The sequence below is a fragment of the Passer domesticus genome, chromosome 10 (genome assembly GCF_036417665.1).
Source record: "Passer domesticus isolate bPasDom1 chromosome 10, bPasDom1.hap1, whole genome shotgun sequence".
NCBI classification, from domain to species: Eukaryota; Metazoa; Chordata; class Aves; order Passeriformes; family Passeridae; genus Passer; species Passer domesticus.
The window spans coordinates 5,508,579-5,528,686 of record NC_087483.1 but is presented as its reverse complement, the minus strand read 5'-3'; the positions used below and the strand labels follow the sequence as shown (position 1 = coordinate 5,528,686).

At 49.6% G+C, this 20,108-nt stretch overlaps 1 protein-coding gene across 1 annotated transcript; it reads left to right on the top strand.

Annotated features, from left to right (window-relative positions):
* Nucleotides 1–2,568: 2,568 nt before the first annotated feature.
* Nucleotides 2,569–5,934, top strand: LOC135308493 (maestro heat-like repeat-containing protein family member 7). Its single transcript, XM_064433469.1, has 10 exons — nt 2,569–2,654; nt 2,744–2,881; nt 3,158–3,272; nt 3,445–3,585; nt 3,769–3,945; nt 4,079–4,234; nt 4,394–4,495; nt 4,858–4,960; nt 5,235–5,291; nt 5,585–5,934. The coding sequence occupies exons 1-6, from the start codon at nt 2,584–2,586 to the stop codon at nt 4,175–4,177; spliced, it is 741 nt and encodes a 246-aa protein (XP_064289539.1). The 5' UTR covers nt 2,569–2,583; the 3' UTR covers nt 4,178–4,234; nt 4,394–4,495; nt 4,858–4,960; nt 5,235–5,291; nt 5,585–5,934.
* Nucleotides 5,935–20,108: the final 14,174 nt, after the last annotated feature.

Genomic DNA, 20,108 nt, shown 5'->3' with positions numbered 1-20,108 from the left:
CGTGCCAGCTTCCCTGGAAGGCCCCGTGCCCTTGCCAGCGTGGCTGCCTCGGCAGCCCTGGAGGCTCCTTCTGCTGCCCTGAGCCCGCAGAGCAGGGCAGCGTTTGCTGATGGGCTAAGCCCTACCTAAAGATCCTGTCGGGCTGCCTTAGACACTTGGGGCCAGGGATTCCTGCCAACCGGGGCCACTTTGGGTGGGCTGGGGGCGGCCCCAGGGCAGGTGGCAGTGTGTGCAAGGGCCCTTCGTGACACGCTGCAGCACGGTCACCGTGGCATGGAAGGGAACTGGGTATCCAAGGGCCTTTGTGACACGTGCTGACATAGGAGCTGGAAGTGATAAGAACACTCCAGAGTTCTCTGAGAACACGACGGGACAGAGCGGTGCTGTGAGGAGCCCCCGCACAGCGCACTTGTTCTTGTCTGACCCAGAGGTTTTTTGAGGAGTTCTTCCTGCAGCTGACCTTGAGGGCAGACCTCAAGACCTGGTGACCCGTGGCCTTCCGAGGCTTCTGTTTTGCAGGTGCCCACAAGGGCGGAGCGTGGGACTTGGTGTCCTGGACCTTTTCCAAGGCTTCTCTCCTGAAACTAGCTCCTACTAGTCACTGGCATGGAACAGAGATCCCTGAGAGTACCCAAGATGGCCTGTTTAGAGGAGGAGAAAGAAGGCTCTGGAGCTGCCCCAGCAGAGCAGACTGAAGAGGTGGTGCCGCTCCATCCACCACAGGAGGGTGAGTGGCAGAGCTGGGCCGCAGTGCTGGAGCCTACAGCCAGCCTGGCCCCATCCCATGGCATCCCATCCCAACCTATCCCATGGCTTCCCATCCCATGGCATCCCATGGCATCCCATGGCATCCCATGGCATCCCATCCCATCCCATCCCATCCCGTCCCGTCCTGTCCCGTCCAGTCCCGTCCCATTCCATCCCATCCCATCCCCTGGGGACATGCCCATGGACAGGTTGGAAGAGGGCCCAAGCAGACACCCTGCAGTGGCCGTGCTCCATCCCCCTGGGGCATCCCGGGGCTGTCCCTGCCTGGGGAGCGCAGGGCTGGGCTGTGTTCTCCGGCCTCTCCCGCAGCCCCTCAGCTCTGGCTGTGCTCGCTCTTTGCCAGATGCAGCCGTGGAGCGCACACAAGAGCAGCAATCCAGCCGTGGCTGCTTCCGCAGAACAGTGCAGGTACCTGCAGCCATGCCCACCTGGGCTGGGCCTGCTGTCCCTGCTCAGCCGAGCACCGTGTGTGGAGCACTCCATGGAACATCCCTGGCTTCTTGCCCTTCTCCTACAGCTCGTTTGCAAATTCATCAAGAGGATTCGTCAGGAAGAGACCATCACCAGGGGCGCTGGGTTCAGACCATACTCGCCCATCTTCCAAAGCAAGACCAGCGCTGCCCTGCTGTATATGCTTGTAGAGGAAGGTTTTTACAATCCAAAGCAAGTAAGCAACCTGTGGCCAGGGTTTGATCCCCCAAGGAATGGCTTGGTCTCTGAAGTCACGCCTGCTGGTCCTTATGAGCCTCTGAAGCCATCGCAGTGTGATGGGAAGGGAAGAACGTCTCTGGGGAAGCTGGGGACATTGCTCCCTTTGGCAGCTTTCCAAGTTTCCCTGTGCCTTCTCCAGGTGCCCGCCATGGTGAGGTACATCCACCAGTGGCTCCTGGCCAATGATTCCGCTGAGCACAGGCTGGACAAGACCCTGCTGAATCTCACTGAAGCACAGCGTGATGATGTAGTCATGACGCTCCTGCGTGTGGCCCCGTCCTGTGACAGGTAAGGGCCCAGCTGCCCAGAGGGCTCAGGGCTCCCCAGCCCATCACCCTGCACAGCCTGGCCCAGGTGTCTGAGCAGCAGAGACTTCCAGGGCCCTCTGGCTGCTCCCTTTCCCAGCCCTGGCATGTCAGCCCCTGAGCCTGCTGCCGTGCTCCCTCCCTGCCCCTCAGGGCTCTGTCCCCACAGGGCTGGGCTGCCTGGCTGCTGCTGGCCAGGGGCAGAGGGCAGAGGCAGAACTGGCAGCCAGCTCAGCTCCCAGCGGTGCTGTGTCTGAGACCGCCCTGAGACAGAGCTCTAACCCTGCAGAGCTGCCATGGCCATGTGGAAGACCATCATGTGCTCGCCCAGGACTGCAAAGCCAGTGCAGCTGACACTCCTGGATGTGCTGGGGAACTGGCCGGAGCACAGCACGTGCACCTCCGATGGGGACAAAACGGGTGTCTTTGCCCTGGCTGTGAGTTTCTGCAAGTGGCCTTTGCTGGTCCCAAGGCTGCCTCTCCAGCAGCTCTCCAGCCTCCTTCCCCCACTGCATCTCCCTTGCCTCAGGCGCTGGCCTGAAACCTGGCCCAGGGGCAGCTTCAGGGTCACCAGGCCCCCTGCTCCCCCTGCGTCTCTCCGGGCCTCTCCCTGCCACGCTCGGGCCCTGCCACACGGACACCTCGGCACTGAGCACTCTCTCTGGGGCTTTGTTCTTTGCAGGCAACTGTGGTGATGTGGAAGATCCTCCAGGTGCGCTGTGTCCCACATCTAATGAAGTTTTATTTCCCACGCCTGTTTGTGCAGCTGCTCTTCCAAGTGTTCTTCAATACAGAAAGGATGCCAAAGAAGGTTGATACCGTCTGGAAGGGATGCCAGGAAGAACACGGCCTTGCCACCAGCCCCAACAGGTGCTCCATCCTAGAGCTCCTGTCCCGGCCATGTGGCCTGGGAATGAGCCAGTGCTCCCAGTGTGACCTGGGCTTTGCTCTGCACACAGCTTTGCAGTGCGGACCCTGAAGTTGCTGCTCTGCCGAAAGCAGTACAAGGATGTGGTGGTGGCAATGGAACGCAAGGGTGCCTGGGACACGCTGCTGTGTGCTGACACCCACCACTATGCCGTGGGTCTGCTGGCCAGGTGAGACCCCCTTCTCCCCATTGCTCCAGCCACTTGTGCTCTGTGCCCAGGGTGCCCCACACAGTCCCTGTGGCTGTGGGCCAGAGGCCCTCGTCACTGAGGGACGGCCAAGCAGACTGGAAAAGGCTGGGAGAGGAGGGTGCCCCCAAGGAGCCGCCTCCCAAATGGCCCAGGTGCCCTTGCAGGATGCTGGAGAAAGAACAGACCCGTGTGAGTGAATCCTGGGAGAGGTTTACTCTCCTGACTCACAGTCATGTTGACTTTTTCTCCTGCCAGGGAGATGTCCTGCGTCTCCATACCCTCCTGTTCCCGGGTCTTTCGCTACCTGCTCCGGCTGCTGAGCACACAGGAGCTACGCTGGGATCTGCCTGCCCTGGCGTTCCTTGTGGAGGTGAGCCTGAAGGCCAGCGCTGCCTGGCTGAGCTGTCTCCCAGCTCTCTGCCCTCTCGTAGCCACAGCTGCTTGGGACGGTGCCCGTGCCCTGTGCTGCTGCCTGGGCCCAGCCCTGTGCGGTTCCGGGCTGCTGCTGGCCGGGTGCCCTGTCACTGCCCTGTGCCTTTCAGGTCCTCGAGTGCCTGGACTTGAGGGAACGTGATGCTGACAGAGTCCTGCAAATCTTGTCAAGGCATGTGCAGAGCAAGTGCAGGGAGAGGTGTCACCTGGCACTCAGGGCCCTTCTCAAGCTCACTGATGATCCCTCGATGGTGAGAAGGGGCAGCGGCTGAAGCTGCACTGTCACTTGGGCTTGGCTGGGCTTTGGGCTCTGGGGCAGCTGCTCCCAGCTCTCCTGCCTCCCGCTTCAGCTGCCCGAGTGCTTCGGGACAGGCCTTTGGCCTCCAGGCCCTGCAGCGGCAGGGTGGCGCTTCACAGACCTGTGTTCCGCGCAGACCGAAAAAATGTGGAGCCTGATTGAAAGTCTTGTGGAGCTCCTGTGGGATGCAAATGGAGAGGCAGTTAAAATGACAGTCATGGTACTCAGCTTTATAATCTTGGACAAGGACCTACGGATACCCAGCCCCATTGCCCTGCAGCTGGCTGAGGCGCTCCTGCCACTCTTTGACCATGTAAGGCTCTGTGGTCCCAGCAATGACCGCTGGGTGCTGCCTGGACACTTTATGCCCTGTAGATTTGCAGGCCTGTGACCAGCTGAGACCCTCGCAGCCTATACTAAGGTCGTCTTTTCTTCTGTTCATACAGAATAATAGCCAGGTGCAACTGCTCTCCATATTGCTCTTCCGAACATTGCTGACTCTTCCACTGAAAAAGGAAAGAAAGGTCCTGAAGTCACAGGTGTGACAGAGCCTGCTCCCACTCTTCTTCCACTGCCATGATGAGAATTGGCGTGTGGCACAAGTGAGTATTCCCGGGCTGCTGTTAGACCCCTGCAAGGGGGCTTGGATGCTCCCTGTCCTGGCGCCTGGCAGGCTGCAGCCTCCTCCAGGCCATGGCACAGGGACACAGGTCCTGGGTCCTGGCCTGTGGGGCCATCTCTGCCACTCTGCTGCTCACCAGGCTTCTCTGGAAACGCTGCTTTGTGTGGCTGACTTCCTGAAGAGGAAGGATCTTGACAAAGTGGTGAAGAAGAAGAAACTGTGGATGTTCGCAGACACCCTGGTTAGGACAGCTTGGAATCCCGAGCCTCAGCCTGGAGAAGGCCCCTGAGTGCGGTGCTCAATGTGAGGGGCTGGCAGCTGTGCCCCTGCCCGCTGCTGCACCCAGAGGATGCGCGGGCTCTTCTCCAGGCTGCTGTGGGCCCGAGCCAGGTGCCCTTGGAGCCCCGGCGCGGCGGGGCTGCGGGGCGGCCCCGCGGCTCCCCGGGCAGCAGCCGGCCCTCTGCCCCCTGCGGAGCCCGGCGCCAGCGGCTGCTGGCCGCGCCTCAGGGCTGTGAGGGCAGGGGAGGCCGGGGCTGGGCGCAGGGAGCGCCCGCCACAGGGGCTGAGCCCGCGCCAAGCCTTCCCTGCTGCCGCTCTCTGCAGCTGGCAGAGGACACGAGCCGAGCGGCCGAGCAGCTGCGCCGGGCCCTGCGCTACCTGGAGAGCCCCCAGGAGCCCCTGCGAGAGGCGGCCATCAGGTTCATGGGTGAGCCACGAGGCCGGGCTCCCTCCCCGGCCCGCCGCAGCTCGGCCCCGGGGCCGCCCGCTGCCCCGGCAGCGCCATCCGGGCCCAGCGCCGTGGAGCCCCGCCTGGCCCGGGCGCTGCTGCCGCCCTCTGGCAGCCGTGCCCTTGGGCGGCAGCGTGCGGCAAGGGCCCGGGCTGAGCCCTGCCGGGCCAGCAGGGCGTGTGGCCGCGGCGCTGGCAGCGCCGCTGGCAGGGAGCTGTGCTGCTGCCACCGTGACAGGCTCTGCCTTCACAGGGTCTGCCAGGGTATCCATGAGGGGACAGAAGGAAGTGCTCGAGGTCCTCAATGAGGGTGAGTTCGGGCAGTGGGCTGACAGTGGTGACTCATGGGGAGAGCTGCAATCCCTGCCCTGGCTGCAGTGAATTTCGCTCCCTGTCTGGAGGACGGGTGGTGTGAGCAGGCCACACAGAGATTTCAGGGACATGGGCTGGGGGCTTCGTGTGTAGCCCTTGTGGGGAGTTCCTGTTGGCCCTTCCTCTCTTCTGGCTGATGCAAGAGCTGAGTGGGACACTCTTGGCAGGAGGGTCCCCAAGGATTCCCGCAGATGTGCGCCCTCACTGTGGCTCTCTTCCTCTCTGTTCCAGCCATTCACACCCGGAAGAAAGGCTGTACATCCCACTGTAGCAGGAATATTCAAGCGCAGTTTACAAGTAGAGTTGAAGAATTAAGTTCATCTTCCGGATCTAGTGAATCAGTGTCCTAAGAATAGCACCAGGAGATGGTGAAGAGGACACCATCTCCACTGCCACTGGAACCCCACGCACAGCTGATAATTGGTACAGCTGAGCCTGTGGGACACTGGTCTGGCTTCAGCCAACTCCCTGCCTGTAGATAGCTCCCTCCCTCCAGCTCTCACACCGTGTGCAACCCCTTTGGTCCATTCCAGTTCATCCCTTTGCTTCGCCTGCCATTAATAAACAGTTTGGCTTCTTCATTTTGCCTGCATCCCTGTGGAGCGGAAGCGCTGCAAATCCGGGGCCCTGGGACACACAGGCCCCTGCTGCCGTTCTCTTCCACGCCCTGCTTTGTGCACAGGAACGAGGGCAGGTCAGGCTGGCACGGTCCCTGTGCTGAAGGTGCAGTTCCACAACCCTGTGCAGTTACAGATCCTGCTGAGCACACGGAAGGCCAGCAGTGGCACAAGGAGCCTGGGTGTCAGGAGTGAAGTTGTGTCTAAGGCCGTGCCACATTTGATCCACTGTTGTGCATGTCAGCAAGATAATGAAGAACAGACAGTGAAGGAAGCCTTATGGTTGAACTGGTGGGAATGTGACCCTTAAGAGAGACAATGGATTGGTCAATCAATGGGAAGTTAACCTGTGAAAGAGGAACAATACCCAATGGAGCTGTGGTTGGCATGGAGGTGGCATCACAAGCCATTGCAGCCTCTTCTCACGCGCTGACCAAGTATGAGATGACGTTATAACAGGAAAAACTCCACTCCAGAGGAGGAGATGTCAGGCCTGGTTGTGGGGTGGAGGGATGAAAAGGCCAAAATGCACGCCCTGTTGATGCAGGGGATGCCCTGAAGGTGGGTGGCCTGTCTGCCCCTCCCACTGCAGCACCATGCTGAGATCCCCTGAGAGGAGCCCAGTGCTCCTTGCTCCTCTCTGCTGACACGTCAGCCTTTGTCTGGTTTCGGGATGGCCCTGGCTGTGTGAGGGCTGCTACGTGGACACGAGACAGCCGGTCCTGTCCCGCTGGGTGCCAGCAGTGCCTCGCAGCTGTCCTGCATCCACGTCAGGATGCTGGCCAAGAGAGGCCCTGGAAGCTGAGGCACATGATTTTAAGCTTTTGCAGCTACAAACAGGTAAAGGCCAGTGGTGTTCCCTCAGGATACAGCAGTCTTGAGGGGTCTCCCTAATTCAAAGAAATCTGCAGACAAATGCATTGTCTGCTAAAAGCCCTTTTATTGTGCTGGCAGGAGGGCAAGGGTCTGCACCCTACCAAAATGCTTTTTCACCATGTATAAATTTCAGTGGGTTGATGTAGGAATTGTATCAAAAATACCATCCATCCTCACCCTGCTGAGGTGATTTCATAGGCAGGGGGTTAGAAATACATTCTGTCAGATTCCTGTACTTGAAGTTGATGTCCAGGCGCTGGCCAGAGCGGTCTCCATGCCCTAAAGCAGCACTTCTTCCTCATGCCTTCCCTGCACAGGGCTCATTCCCTACTTGCCCTTCCTTCTTCTGCTAGAATGTGTCTAAAGCTTTTTTCAAGTCCCTCTCCTGTCAAGTTAGGCCCGCCAGGTTTTTCTCATGCTAACTGGTGCTAAGTACTTACCTGTGTCTGTGCTAAGTACTTGTTTGCTTATGTGAATTGCTTGTGCTTGTGTCAAACAAAGGCCTTCTTTCATCCTCCCCTTCTCTTTATCCTGATGCAAATTCTTTTGCAAGATTCCCTCCACAGTCCACAGGACATATGTACTGTTATGCTGCTCTTTTAATTTTCTACCACATCCATAGGTTCATGATGGTTTAGAGGAGGGTTAATTTTTTTTTTATATTAGAACTGGTTTTATGAGGAAGCTAAAAATCTGAGGAGCTGTTGGTGATTGCAGATTTGTCCATCACAAGAAGACTTGTTCCTTCCAGTTTGGAATTTGGGTGCTTCATGATACACATCGTACGCATTCTGCATAAGCTCAAGAGAAGCTATAGTGTGGTGCAACTCAAGTAACATCCATTTTTGGTTGTGAATAACAAATAAGACGTTATTATCATTAGCGTTTTTATTTGAATAATCTGTTGTAATAGTTGTGCAAGGAGATCTCACACAGGCACATCCCCTTCCCACATAACATACCTGTGACTGAGCATGGGTTACTGGGCTCATTTCACAAATACAAGGGCTTCCCTCAGTGTGCAGACACCAATCCTCTCTGTCAAGCCCTGCATTTTTGCACACAAAATTCAGTGCATCCCTTGGGACACATGCTTTGATACTAAGAGTTTGCCAGTTTCCAGTTTTCTTGTTGAAAATGGCCCACACATTATGCTGAATGGGACTGAGAGATACATGAGTTCTTATAGCTCCAAGGGCCAAAATTGGAATTGCACTGTATTTTGTTGCATTCCTAATAGTTAATGTAAAAGACTGCAGGGTTCTGTTCATTTTATGGGAAATTGACCAATTGCCACCAAGTGTGGAAGTCTTTTTCAAATTCCTTTGTGGTTTCATTTTTAGGCATGATTTAGTTAATTTTCATGGCAATTTCCCCAGCTCTCCTGGGGAGATTTCTATGTTTTCCTGAGATTACAAACGGTAGCCACAGCTGAGTTTGTCTACATTGAAATGCTAAAGAAATGTTACCCTGTAGTTTTCCCATAAAGCCAACAACTACTGGAAACAATCCTGCTGTGTATTGTTGGCCAGGGTGGTTAATAGGTTAGCTGCCAGGCTGTGGGTTTGGGCAAGTGTTAGCAGGGCTGATCTGAGAGGAGTTTGTGTCTGTCCAATATAAGAACTCACAGTGCTTCATCTATTGGCTAAGACTTCTTGATCAATAGAATTTCATATTCCCAGTTCAGACCCAAACCGTCCCCTTAAGCCTTTTTTAGACCTATGACTTGGTGTCTGGGAATGTATCCATGTCTCCCAGACCTTTAGGCTTTGATCTATGAATGGGTAGTATTGCTGTTTAATTTTGGATCTTTTAGCCTCTATCTTTACCTCCAGCTTTTTCAGAGAGTACTGTGGATCTAAAAGCAACAATTGTTCATTTGTTTTTCTTACCCCAGAGTGAAAGACTATATTATTTACATATGGGTCCCATGCTATGCCATTGTTTGCTAATGTAAAGTTGTTTGTTTTAATTTTAAATGCCTATTGTGTGACCCGTTCTGTTTCGCTCCTTGTTGAGTACCCAAGGCATGGTAAGTGGTTTCTTCAGATACATTGCCTGCCTTTAGGCAAGCATTTCAGAAACCTTCAGAAACCTAACACTGGCCCCTGGTAGTATTACAAAGGACACTTAGTTTACTAAAGTTCCCAGTACAAATGGCTGAGTATTCTGAGTACCTGAGCCCATAAGAGGATGTAGATGTGCTGTCAGGATTCCATGCATATCTGGGTTGCCATCACACGGTCATGACATTGGGCATGATATATCCTAACAGGATGATTGTGCTCCCGGCTTCCCCTCCAACTGGATTGGTTACTGTTTCTGATGGCCTGGAATAAGCCAAGAATGAAATTCAGTTCTCAAAAGCAGATCCTCTATGAGACCTGTTCCATGTACTAAGCATACCAGCAGGACAATTTATTATTCTAGTGGCACAAGAGCTGCCTGCTGGAAACAATATGTGTTGGGTTGCATTCCTGGCAGGTTCAATTCCTGTATCTCTGTGTGATGATGGTCCTCCCACCCCACCTGTGCCCCGCAGAAGAAGGGAACTATCTTGTGCTAGGTTATAGTCTCCCCTTTTAATTTGCATAGCACAAAAATCCTGATAGGAATCACATGAAAATGGATTCACACGCTGCTTGTTAGAAAGGTCACGGATGCACATGGTCCCTGTAGTAATCTCGTCTAAAAGAGGTTTGTGAGTTTCAAATTTACACGCCATAGAGGTCCTGCTTTCAGGTGAGACAAGAAAGGCCAGCATGGAGTCAGGTTTTCCTCAATCTTCAACTGCTCGGTCATTAATCCTTAAAATAGCATAAAGTGTTTTTACCTTATTATTCCCTTTTAGCCAATTAGGTCCCAAATATTTTTGAATGTTCCATCTAGCAGGATCTCGCAGGCCAAGGAGATCATGATGGTAGTGACAGTCACCTACTGTGGCTTGGATTCTGATCAGAAATATCGGGAAGATGATGACGGTGTGAAGCGCATCTTGGTTTCTTCTGTTCTTTCGGAGGTCCAGCTGTGGACTCCTCTTGCCTTTTGCAGAAGTCTTTTAATTCTGGAATAGTGTAGCCAAGAGGTGAATGCTTTAAGCTTTAAAGGCTGTATAAGTGATTAAAAGTACCAAATAGAGTCCTTTCCATTTTGGGATAAGAGGCTTTCCCCCAGGGGATTTGACATATACCTGGTCCCCAGGCTGGATTTGTGGAGAGGAGCATCCTCTTACTCCTCTGCTCAAAATGTGTTGATTTATTTGCTGCAGCTGTTGTGTCAGTTGCACAACATGGTTCTGCAGATACCCCTCCCTAACTTGTAAAGTATCTTCCCCTTGATAGTTATGTTTATATGGTCTTCTGTACAGTATTTCAAAGGGATTCAGATTTTCTTTTGTTCTTGGTCTTCTCGAATCCATAATAAAGCCAAAGGTAGGGCCTGGGGCCAAGGTATGTTGGCCTCTTGCCCAGTTTTGACTATTTATTGTTTTAGCAGATAATTCCTCTTTTCCACTTGGCTGCTGGCTTGTGGCCAATACAACATGTGTAGGTGCCAGTGGATTTGGAGATTATTGCAAAGTTGCTGTGCAATATTTGCTAGGAAACGTGGCCCTCGATCAGAGGAGATGTCTAAAGGCACTCTGAACCAGGCCATTATGTTGTTTAACAAAATCTTGACAACTCCTTTGGCTTTATTTGTTTGGGTTGGGAATGCCTTAGGTCACGCTGAGAAGGTATCAGTGAAAGGTAAAAGGTATTTATAGCCCCCTTTTCTTGGCAAATCAGAAAAGTCAACTTGCCAGTGCTGTCCAGGATATTGTCCCTTGTCTAGTATGCCAAGATCAACTCTCGTCCTATTTTGTGGATTGGTTTGTGGGAATCTATAGCATTAGAGGATTTTAGGAAAGCTGGGAAAAAGAAAGGCCTCAGAGACAGTAAGGAGAGTGAAATGCTAAAGCAGCAGAAAAGATATATCAGCAGTAGCAAAGACATGAGAAATAGAGCAATAAAGCTGTGTAGTCTAGCTTTCTAAGTTGCAAAAAGGTGTATTTTAGTAAATATTTAGAAGGATAAATATGAATGGGGCTCTATGCTTTGTCTTTTATAAACAAACCATTGTATGAAAGAAAAAGCTGCTATTGTTTTAACCAAAGCTACGTGTGCTTCATATGGTTGGATAGAACTACTGTCAATATGCTTTTGCTCTATGTAATTGGCTGAAAGTGGGTCTGAAACCGTCTCATAGTATGTTGCAACATTAAGTTTCCTCGGCCTGCTGTCTGGATAGCGAGCTGCTCGCATCGATCCATTGCCATAGCCATGTAATGAGACTGATGCTTCTGAAATAAACAGCTCACGACGCTATTCAGGTGTGGTCCCATTCCATTCGTGTCTGTATATAAACGGCTGGCGTCAAATGGTTCCCCTCTGTGAGGATAAATTTAGACTAAGATGAAAAAGAAAATCTTGGAAAAACTCAGGCGGCGGAGACCCAGGTTGTTAAACAGGAGGAATACTTCATCCCCTCGTCGTCTCCATCTGATGTCTTTGTATGTAATCTTTTCGTAGGGGCTTCCTGGGTGACAAAAATGGGAAATCATTTATCTAAAACAGAATAGGACATTTTTTTACCAGCTTGAGAAAATATTACAAGATAAATGGTGTTCAGATATCACAAAAAATGAACTGGAAGACTTACTAGTCTGGGTAAAAGCAAACACTCAAATATAGACTTGCAGTCTGCTTTTACCTTTGTTTTTTGGGATCAAATAAACCGGAAAATCTATAATCTGTTGTCTCTCAAAAAGGACGAGACTGTAAGCAAACTCGTGCCTGTTTCCAAGGCTTTGTTAGAGTGTTTTAAACATACTGATTGTAATACAGACATTTCCAAACAACAAAATACCTTCCTCAGATCCCTTAAATACAAGTAATACCTAGTCACCATCCTTTTCTGTGGAAGTTTCGGGTTCCCCTCAGAATTCCTTCCCTTCCAAAGTGTCTTCCGGAGACTGCGAACCGGAACAGCTTCCATGTCAGGTCGCGTCCCCTGTTTCTTCCGAGCTTGTCAGCGTTTCTGCAGTTGAGAGCAGTCCTTTGCCCCTCCCTCTGAGAAAAAATAAACTCTTGCCGTGTCAGGAAATATATTCAGAATTTTCGTTGCGTTCCAAGAATCAGAACGTGCGCGAGTTCTGTTTGGGGGCGGGGGGGGGGCGGGGGGCGGTGCGAGCCGCGCAGAGGTGGTAGATGATAATTTACAGAGGTTTTGTAATAAAGGAATTATGTGTTCTGAAACTGTACAAGCAGGGTTGGCCAAGACGGGCTTGGGATCTGCTTTGCCCGGTCGGGGGGTGTGGGAGGATAGAGAAGTGTGGGAAGATAGGGACAGGCGATCAAAAGATCTCACGCTGGAAAGAAAGATAGGGACCTCCCCTTTCTCCCGGTTCATTGCGTGAGCAGACAAAGGTTATATAAGGCTGTGTAACCAGGGAATAAACGCCATTTACCATCCACCATATTGGTGTCTGTGAGTGATTGGCCCGAGCAGCATGAGGTGGCTGCCGTGCCGTTCTTGAACCAGGTCGCCCTGCCTCAGCAGAGGCAACAAGTCGTGCTGAAACCCGGGATATACGAATTCCGGGGGATGGGATTTCGCCTGGACGAGTGAACGGTGGCCGGAGCGGTGGGACCAGCCTGGCGGAGAGGACGCTCCCGGACCAGAGAGAAGGATGGAAGGCCTCATGAAGGTCGTATTACAATTGCATAAACAGTGGGGCATCGATTATAGACCCAAAGAATTTACTATTGTCGTTACTAGGCTTTTGCAAATAGGGGTTATTGATCGCCCGGTGGACATACTCCACTCAGACATATGGGATAAGTGCACCAAACCTTTGGCAGAGGACACCATGTGCTCCGGTAGTGGGAAATGTCTCAAGTCATGGGACAAAGTTGTGCGGGCTCTGCGGACTGCTTTACAAGAGCAGGAAACCTGGAAAGAAAACCGCCCAAGACTGCCTGCTTGCCGTTCCCAAACTCGGGGTCGGCGCGACCATGCACACCTCGGAAGGCGACCTTTTAACCGGGGCCAGCGCCTCGCTAGAGCTAGACGAATCACCATTGGTGGGACAGCAAAAATCTTTGTGGGATGAGTTACTTGATGAGGTTAGAAACGCAGCGGTCGACTTAGAACTGGGGGAGGTTTGGGACAGACCTTCGCCGTATGCTCCTAAAAGCGGTGCCGAGCAGCGGGTTGAGGGGCAGAGCACGGACACTGCAGTTAGGCAGAAAGGGGAACCATCGAGTGGAATGAAGAGAACGTACAAGAAGAGGGGAGCAAGGGAGGCGGTTTTGGAAGGGTAGAGACTTCGAATAAAGGCGATAAGCCAAATCAGGACGCGCGCAGCAGAACATGTCTTTATACATGTAAAAAGCCCTCCGAGCGTAAGGGGCGGAGTGACCACAGCGGGAGGGATCGACCTACCCAGCACAAGAAAGAGCGGGGGCGGAGCTCAACAAAAAGGCACTGGAGCCCGGAACTATCTAGTCAGTCAACTTCCGCCTCTGAGTCAGACACCAGCTGGGCCGAGTTGTCAGACAGCCGGTCTGCTACCGACTCGGACTCAGAGCATGAGGAAGTTAATACAAATGAAACTGAAGGCGGTAGCTTTCTCGCACCAACAAAAAGGGAACACACGAAGGGTACTCCACTTACAGATTGGAGGAAAATACAAATTGCTTGTGCCGATTGGGTCCAGCCTACTGCTTTAGCGTTCCCCGTCCGGGTTGCAGACGGGGGGCAAAGGACTTACACTCCGGTGAATCCCAAAGACGTGCAAGCGATCGTTAAAGCAATCGCAGATAAAGGGATTAACTCCGCTATGGTTTCCACCCTTATTGACAGCGTTTTTGGAAATGATGACATGCTCCCGTTTGATATAGAACAAACATGTAGGATGATTTTTGATGGGGCAGGAATGATCATTTTTAAACAAGAGTGGGAGGATGAATGCACAAAGCAACTCGCTCAGGCAGCTGGTGTGGACCACCCATTGCACGGTTCTAGTATACAGCGACTAATGTGCACTGACCCAACAATGATTACACCCCAATTGCAAGACCAGCAGCTACGGGCCCCAGAAGTGGCGGCAACCACCTGCGCGGCTAGAGAAGCCATTCGTATAGCTTGCGGGGTGGTTGCCAAGCCAGCGCCGTGGTCCATTATAAAGCAAGCCAAAAGCAAAAGCTTTACTCACTTTGTGGACCGTCTCCAAGCGGCGATTGACTCCTCTGCCTTGCCTGCAGAGGCGAAGGGTCCAGTCACGTTAGAATGCTTACGCCAACAAGTGGTGCCGAATCAATCAAGCCAGAGCCGCGGAATCAATCTAATGAAAGCTGTGAGTTTCTCTTTACAGGACTGGATCTGTGATCGCCCTCGTCTCCAACAACCAAAAAATTGCGGCAGGCCATCGGACAGCCCAACAAGACCAGAAAGCTCTGCGCAGCTGAAAGGGAAATGGCAACGATACCTTTGCGTCCTTTTGCTGATAGGTTTGGTCAGCATGTGTGATGCGGAACATTACCCTTATCAGCCATTCAGGTGGGTTTTGCGTCACCTTTTGGATGATGAGGCAATCAGAGAAACAACAATACCGGGTGGTCCTTCCTTTGAATTTAGGCTGAAGGATTTGTTTCCCTCTCAAATGCCTAAAGCTTCCTAGCTTTAGGGAGTCAGAAATGTACCAAACTTTCTGGTGTCCAGCCTCTAATCCAGGCAAGAGTTACTGCAGTTACCCAGGGTATGGCTATTGTGGGTACTGGGGATGTGAGACCATCGTGACAAGTAACAGATGGTCGCCAGAGCCACCCGATGAATTTTTGCAAGTTAACTATGTCCCTAAGGGCTGTCATGAACCGCTCTTCACACTCGACAAAACGATTGATGATCCCCCAAACGGACTACGTCACACCTGCAAAGGCTATACCATGACCATCCTGCAACCGACACACAAAAGTTGGGCCACTGGTAAAGTTTGGTCAGTGTTCGTTTGTGCCTTCTACACCCATTGGGTGAACATTCAAATCATTAGACTCCCACAGGTAACACCCATTTCCCTCGGACCCAATCCTGTCCTCGCAGAAAACAAGTTTGAGGCGAAAGCTACCTATGACTCAGTTCCAACCCTACGCCCTAAAGCACCTGAGTCGGCCTCCCATGACCCATTCTTTGACATGCTCAATGCTACCTTCCTATCCCTAAACCAGTCAAATCCAGATCTCACCGAGTCCTGCTGGCTTTGCTACGACCCCAAACCTCCTTTTTATGAAGGTGTTGCTTTAAATATCTCCTTCAATTTCTCTACACAACAGAGTCCACCCCAGTGTAGGTGGGACACACCCGGACGAGGGATCACTCTGAGTCAGGTCACAGGTCGAGGAAAGTGCTTAGGCAGATCAGACGCAGCCAGACAAGAGAGCATCCTTTGTGAGGAAATCACACAACCCCAAAGCCCAAGCAAATGGGCGATCCCAGCTAAGCCAGAGATGTGGGTGTGCCGTCAATCAGGAGTCAGCCCTTGCATTTATCTTGATAATTTCAATTCCTCGGTTGATTTTTGTGTCCAAGTTCTTATCGTTCCCAGGGTCCTATATCATCAAGAGGAAGAAATACATCTCCTTTCGGACGACTCACACCAGCTTCGCAAGAGAGAGGCGATTACCAGCATTACTTTTGCAATGCTCCTCGGTTTAGGAGCCCTTGGCACAGGGGCACAGGTGTTTCAGCCCTTGTGACCCAGCAACAGGGACTCTCTCGGTTGGAAGCAACCATTGATGAAGACTTGCAGAAAATAGGAGTCTATCTCCCTTTTGGAAAAATCCCTCTCCTCCCTTTCCGAGGTCGCCCTGCAGAACAGACGCGCTCTAGATCTCCTGTTCATGCAGCAGGGAGGTCTATGCATGGGGGGACCTCCCCTTTCTCCCGGTTCATGGCGTAAGCAGACAAAGGTTATATAAGGCTGTGTAACCAGGGAATAAACGCCATTTCCCATCCACCATATTGGTGTCTGTGAGTGATTGGCCCGAGCAGCCTGAGGTGGCTGCCGTGCCGTTCCCGAACCAGGTCGCCCTGCCTCAGCAGAGGCACAGGGGGGCTGAAACCCGGGATATACGAATTCCGGGGGATGGAAATCAATTGGGTCAGACCTCTTTTGGGAATCACCAGCGATGAACTGAGTCCACTTCTCGATTTGCTGAGAGGAAGCTGCGACATCACTTCTCCAAGAACCTTAACCCCTGAAGGTTGTGCTGATCTCGACAAAATCACAGAAGCTCTCCAAAGAAGACAAGCTCATCGCTGCATTCCTAAAAAAAACTTTCTTTTTTGCAGTTTTAAGAGAAAAAATACAACTTTGTAGTCTCATTTTTCAGTAAGACCCTTCTGAGCCAAATCCTCTGTTAATAATAGAATGGATTTTTCTTCCTTACAAGTCTCCAAAGACAATTTTCACAGTCTTAAAAATGATTGCACAAATTGTAATTAATGCCAGAACCAGACTGTTAACTTTAGCAAACCAAGAATTTGCAATTATCTATTTGCCATTAAAAAAAGATTATCTTAATTGAGCAATGCAAAATTCTGATGATTTACAGTATGCTTTCTTAAGCTTCCCAAGTGCTTGTTCTGTTCACTCCCCATCTCACAAACTATTGCAAACAAAATTGAGTTTTAGAGAAAAACATAAACTTAGTGAAGAACCTTTAAATACAGTCACTCTCTTCACTAATAGATCTAACAAAAGTCACAAATCAGTCATAACTTGGTTAAACCAAGAGACTAATACTTAAGAGTCAGACATTCAAATAGTAGAAGAGTCTCCTCAAATTGTTGAGCTTGCTGCTGTGGTTCAAACTTTTCAACTCTTTCCTCAACCTCTTAACTTAATCACAGATTCGGCTTATGTTGCTAATATAGTTAAGAAATTAGAAGAGTCAATTTTAAAAGATGTTAGTAATGATACCTTATATCGTTAGCTTTCATGTCTTTATACAACTTTGCAATATAGAATTAATCCACATTTTGTTTCTCACATCAAAACTCCTTCTTTGCTTCCTAAATTTTTAGTAGAAAGAAACGCAAAAGCAGACAAACTAATAATAGATATTTCAAACACTTTACCAAACATTTTTGAACAAGCAAAACTGAGTCATGCCTTTTTTCACCAAAAGGCACAAGCACTTGTGCGAATATTTCGAATTACCAAAAGTCAAGCTAAAGCTATCATCAATACTGTCAGCTTGTGCAGCCTCCTGTTTCCACAAGAACAGTCAATCCATGAAGTTTGCAAAGCCTGCAGTCATAGCAAACAGATATCACTAAATACCCTTCCTTTAGTAAATTTAAAAACATTCGTGTTTCAGTAAACATGTTCTCTAGTGCAATATTTACTTCTCTTCACACAAGTAAAACAAGTAATCATGCCTATCATCATTTTCTGCAAGCTTTTGCTTCATTGGACGTGCCCCAAAAAATCAAAACTAACAATGGTCCCGCATACATATCTCAAAAATTAACCACATTTCTAAAAGAATGAGGTGTTCATCACATCTTTAATATCCCTCACTCTCCCACAAGCCAAGCAATTATTGAAAAAACACATCAAACATTAAAATGCATTTTAGATCAACAGAGACGGGGAACGGAGGTCACACCTCAGATGAGGCTGAATAAAGCTTTGTATGTTTTTAATTTCCTAAACAGTTCCTTTGCAGAACCTGATCCACCAATTCTTAGGCATTTTTCAAATAACACTCAGGCAAAACTGAAAGAAAATCCACCCGTTTTAATCAGAAACCCTGAGTCTGGACAAATTGAAGGTCCTTTCCGATTCATAACCTGGGGCAAAGGGTATGCTTCTGTCTCTACAGGTGCTGGAATTAGGTGGGTTCCAGCCAAAAACCTCAAACCATATGGCACCCCAGAACATGCTGATGAGTCCAGAACCGAGGAAGCAAGTACGCAGACGTGAGCCGAGCAGAGGGATCCCGGGTCATGCCTGACGTTCCTTCTGCATCGGTGGAACCTGCAAACTCTGATTCTGTGTTAATGTTATTTATAAGTGTGTCAATTGTATGTCAAATATTTGTTTTGTAGAGCTGACTTTTGGCAAAAGTTTGGGCTTTTGTTTTTGTTGAAAGCAAAATTTTAAAAATTGATATATATGTAAGGATTCTGCCAAAACTTAGCTCATGGATAAGATGAAGCAAATGCAAGTCGTGTGTTGGTATTTGTGAGTTTTAATTGTCTTTTGTTGTGGAGATTTGCCTGTGGAACAACCAAAACCAAATGTTTGCGTGATCTTAGCCAAGGCAGCCAGCTCAGATACCATAGGTTTGTCTAATTCGGAACCAGAAAAACCTTTCTTAACTTGTCCAGTTGGTGTGCCAGTAAAAGGTTGCCTTTGGTCAAAAAACAATCCAATGGTAAGCCAGGTGAAATTGACAATGGAAACAATTCCACATTGAATTGGAACGTTTGGGCCAAAAAACTTCCCAGGGCAGCTTCTGAACCCCAAGATTTGGAAATCCTTGGTTCTTTAACAATGGATTTTTGCTTTACCTTCATAGCTAGTGCTTGGTGAAAAGGCGACCCCCCAAAGTTTAATGTTGCTCCCCATTATTTTGCATACAGAAATTTGAGGTTTTGGTGTAATTTTTCAAAGAGTTGGGATGTGCTTCCTGAGGCTGAGCTATATCCAGGGCAATTGCTTAAGAGACATTGGGTCATTTGTGGAGACAGGGCTTGGCAAGGCATTCCAGCACACCTTGAAGGTGGCCCTTGTAGCATTGGGATGCTCACTGTAATCGCACCCTCTGCTAAAGCGGTCATGAAAAGGAAACAAAGGAAAACAAGATCTGCTCATCGTTATGATGACAACTGTCAGAGTGACTTCATGCCTTGGAAAGCTGCAAGAAGGGTTTCAGTAGGTATATTTTTACCCCAATTGGCTTCAGCAGTGGCTTTGAAACAATTAGATTGAATTGGATGTTGGCTAAGCAAGCAAACTAATGCCACATCCTCTGCCATTAGTGATAGGATAAGGGATGTTGATAGTATTAGACATTCTACCCTTCAAAATAAAGCAGCAATTGACTTTCTTTTACTGGCACAAGGGCATGGTTGTGAGGAATCTGAAGGACTGTCTTGTATGAACCTGTCCGATCATTCAGAATCCATTCACAAGAGCATACAAAAACTGAAAGATTTGACAGCCCAAATTAAAGAGGATGGTAGATCCTGATTGGATGATCTGTTCCAAGAATAGAGCTTTACACCTTAGCTAAGGCAACTTTGCAAGATAGGTCTCTATATAATGGGTGTTTTGGTAATGATGTTGATAGTAATCCCCTACATACTTCAGTGTGTGTGACAGATGATGAGCAAAACAGTCAGGGAAGTTTTTGTCATACAAGAGAGAGAAGGAGGAAGTAGAAGCACAGAAAGTGTTCGAAATCTCACAGAAATGACAGATGACGGTATAGAAATGGAAGAGGGTTTTGAGTTAAGATCCTAGAATCTTTGAGTTAAGACCAAATGACTTATAAGTATTGTCAGACGGGATTCATATCTTTTCACTGACTGGGCCTTCACAGCATTAAATTGCTGTGCTGTAACATAGCAATGATTAGTGTCCACAAGAACAAGTCTCAAGCAGAAAGTAAACAAAAGTGTTATAGTAGAGCAAGTAGTGGACGATTTTGAAGATTTCTTTTTGAGTCAACAGAGTGGGGAATTGTGGGAATCCATAGGATTAGAGGATTTTAGGAAGCCTGGGGAAAAAAGGCCTCAGAGACAGTAAGGATAGTGAAATGCTAAAGCAGCAGAAAAGATATATCGGCAGTAGCGAAGACATGAGAAATAGAACAATTAAGCTGTGTAGTTTAGCTTTCTAAGTTGCAAAAAGTATATTTTAGTAAATATTTGGAAGGTTAAATATGAATGGGTCACTATACTTTGTCTTTTATAAACGAACCATTGTATGAGAGAAAAAGCTGCTATTGTTTTCACCAAAGCTACGTGTGCTTCATGTGGTTGGATAGAACTACTGTCAATATGCTTTTGCTCTATGTAATTGGCTGAAGGTTGGTCTGAAACCATCTTATAATCTGTTGCAACATTAAGTTTCCTCGGCCTGCTGTCTGGATAGCGAGCTGCTTGCATCCATCCATTGCCATAGCCATGTAATGAGTCTGATGCTTCTGAAA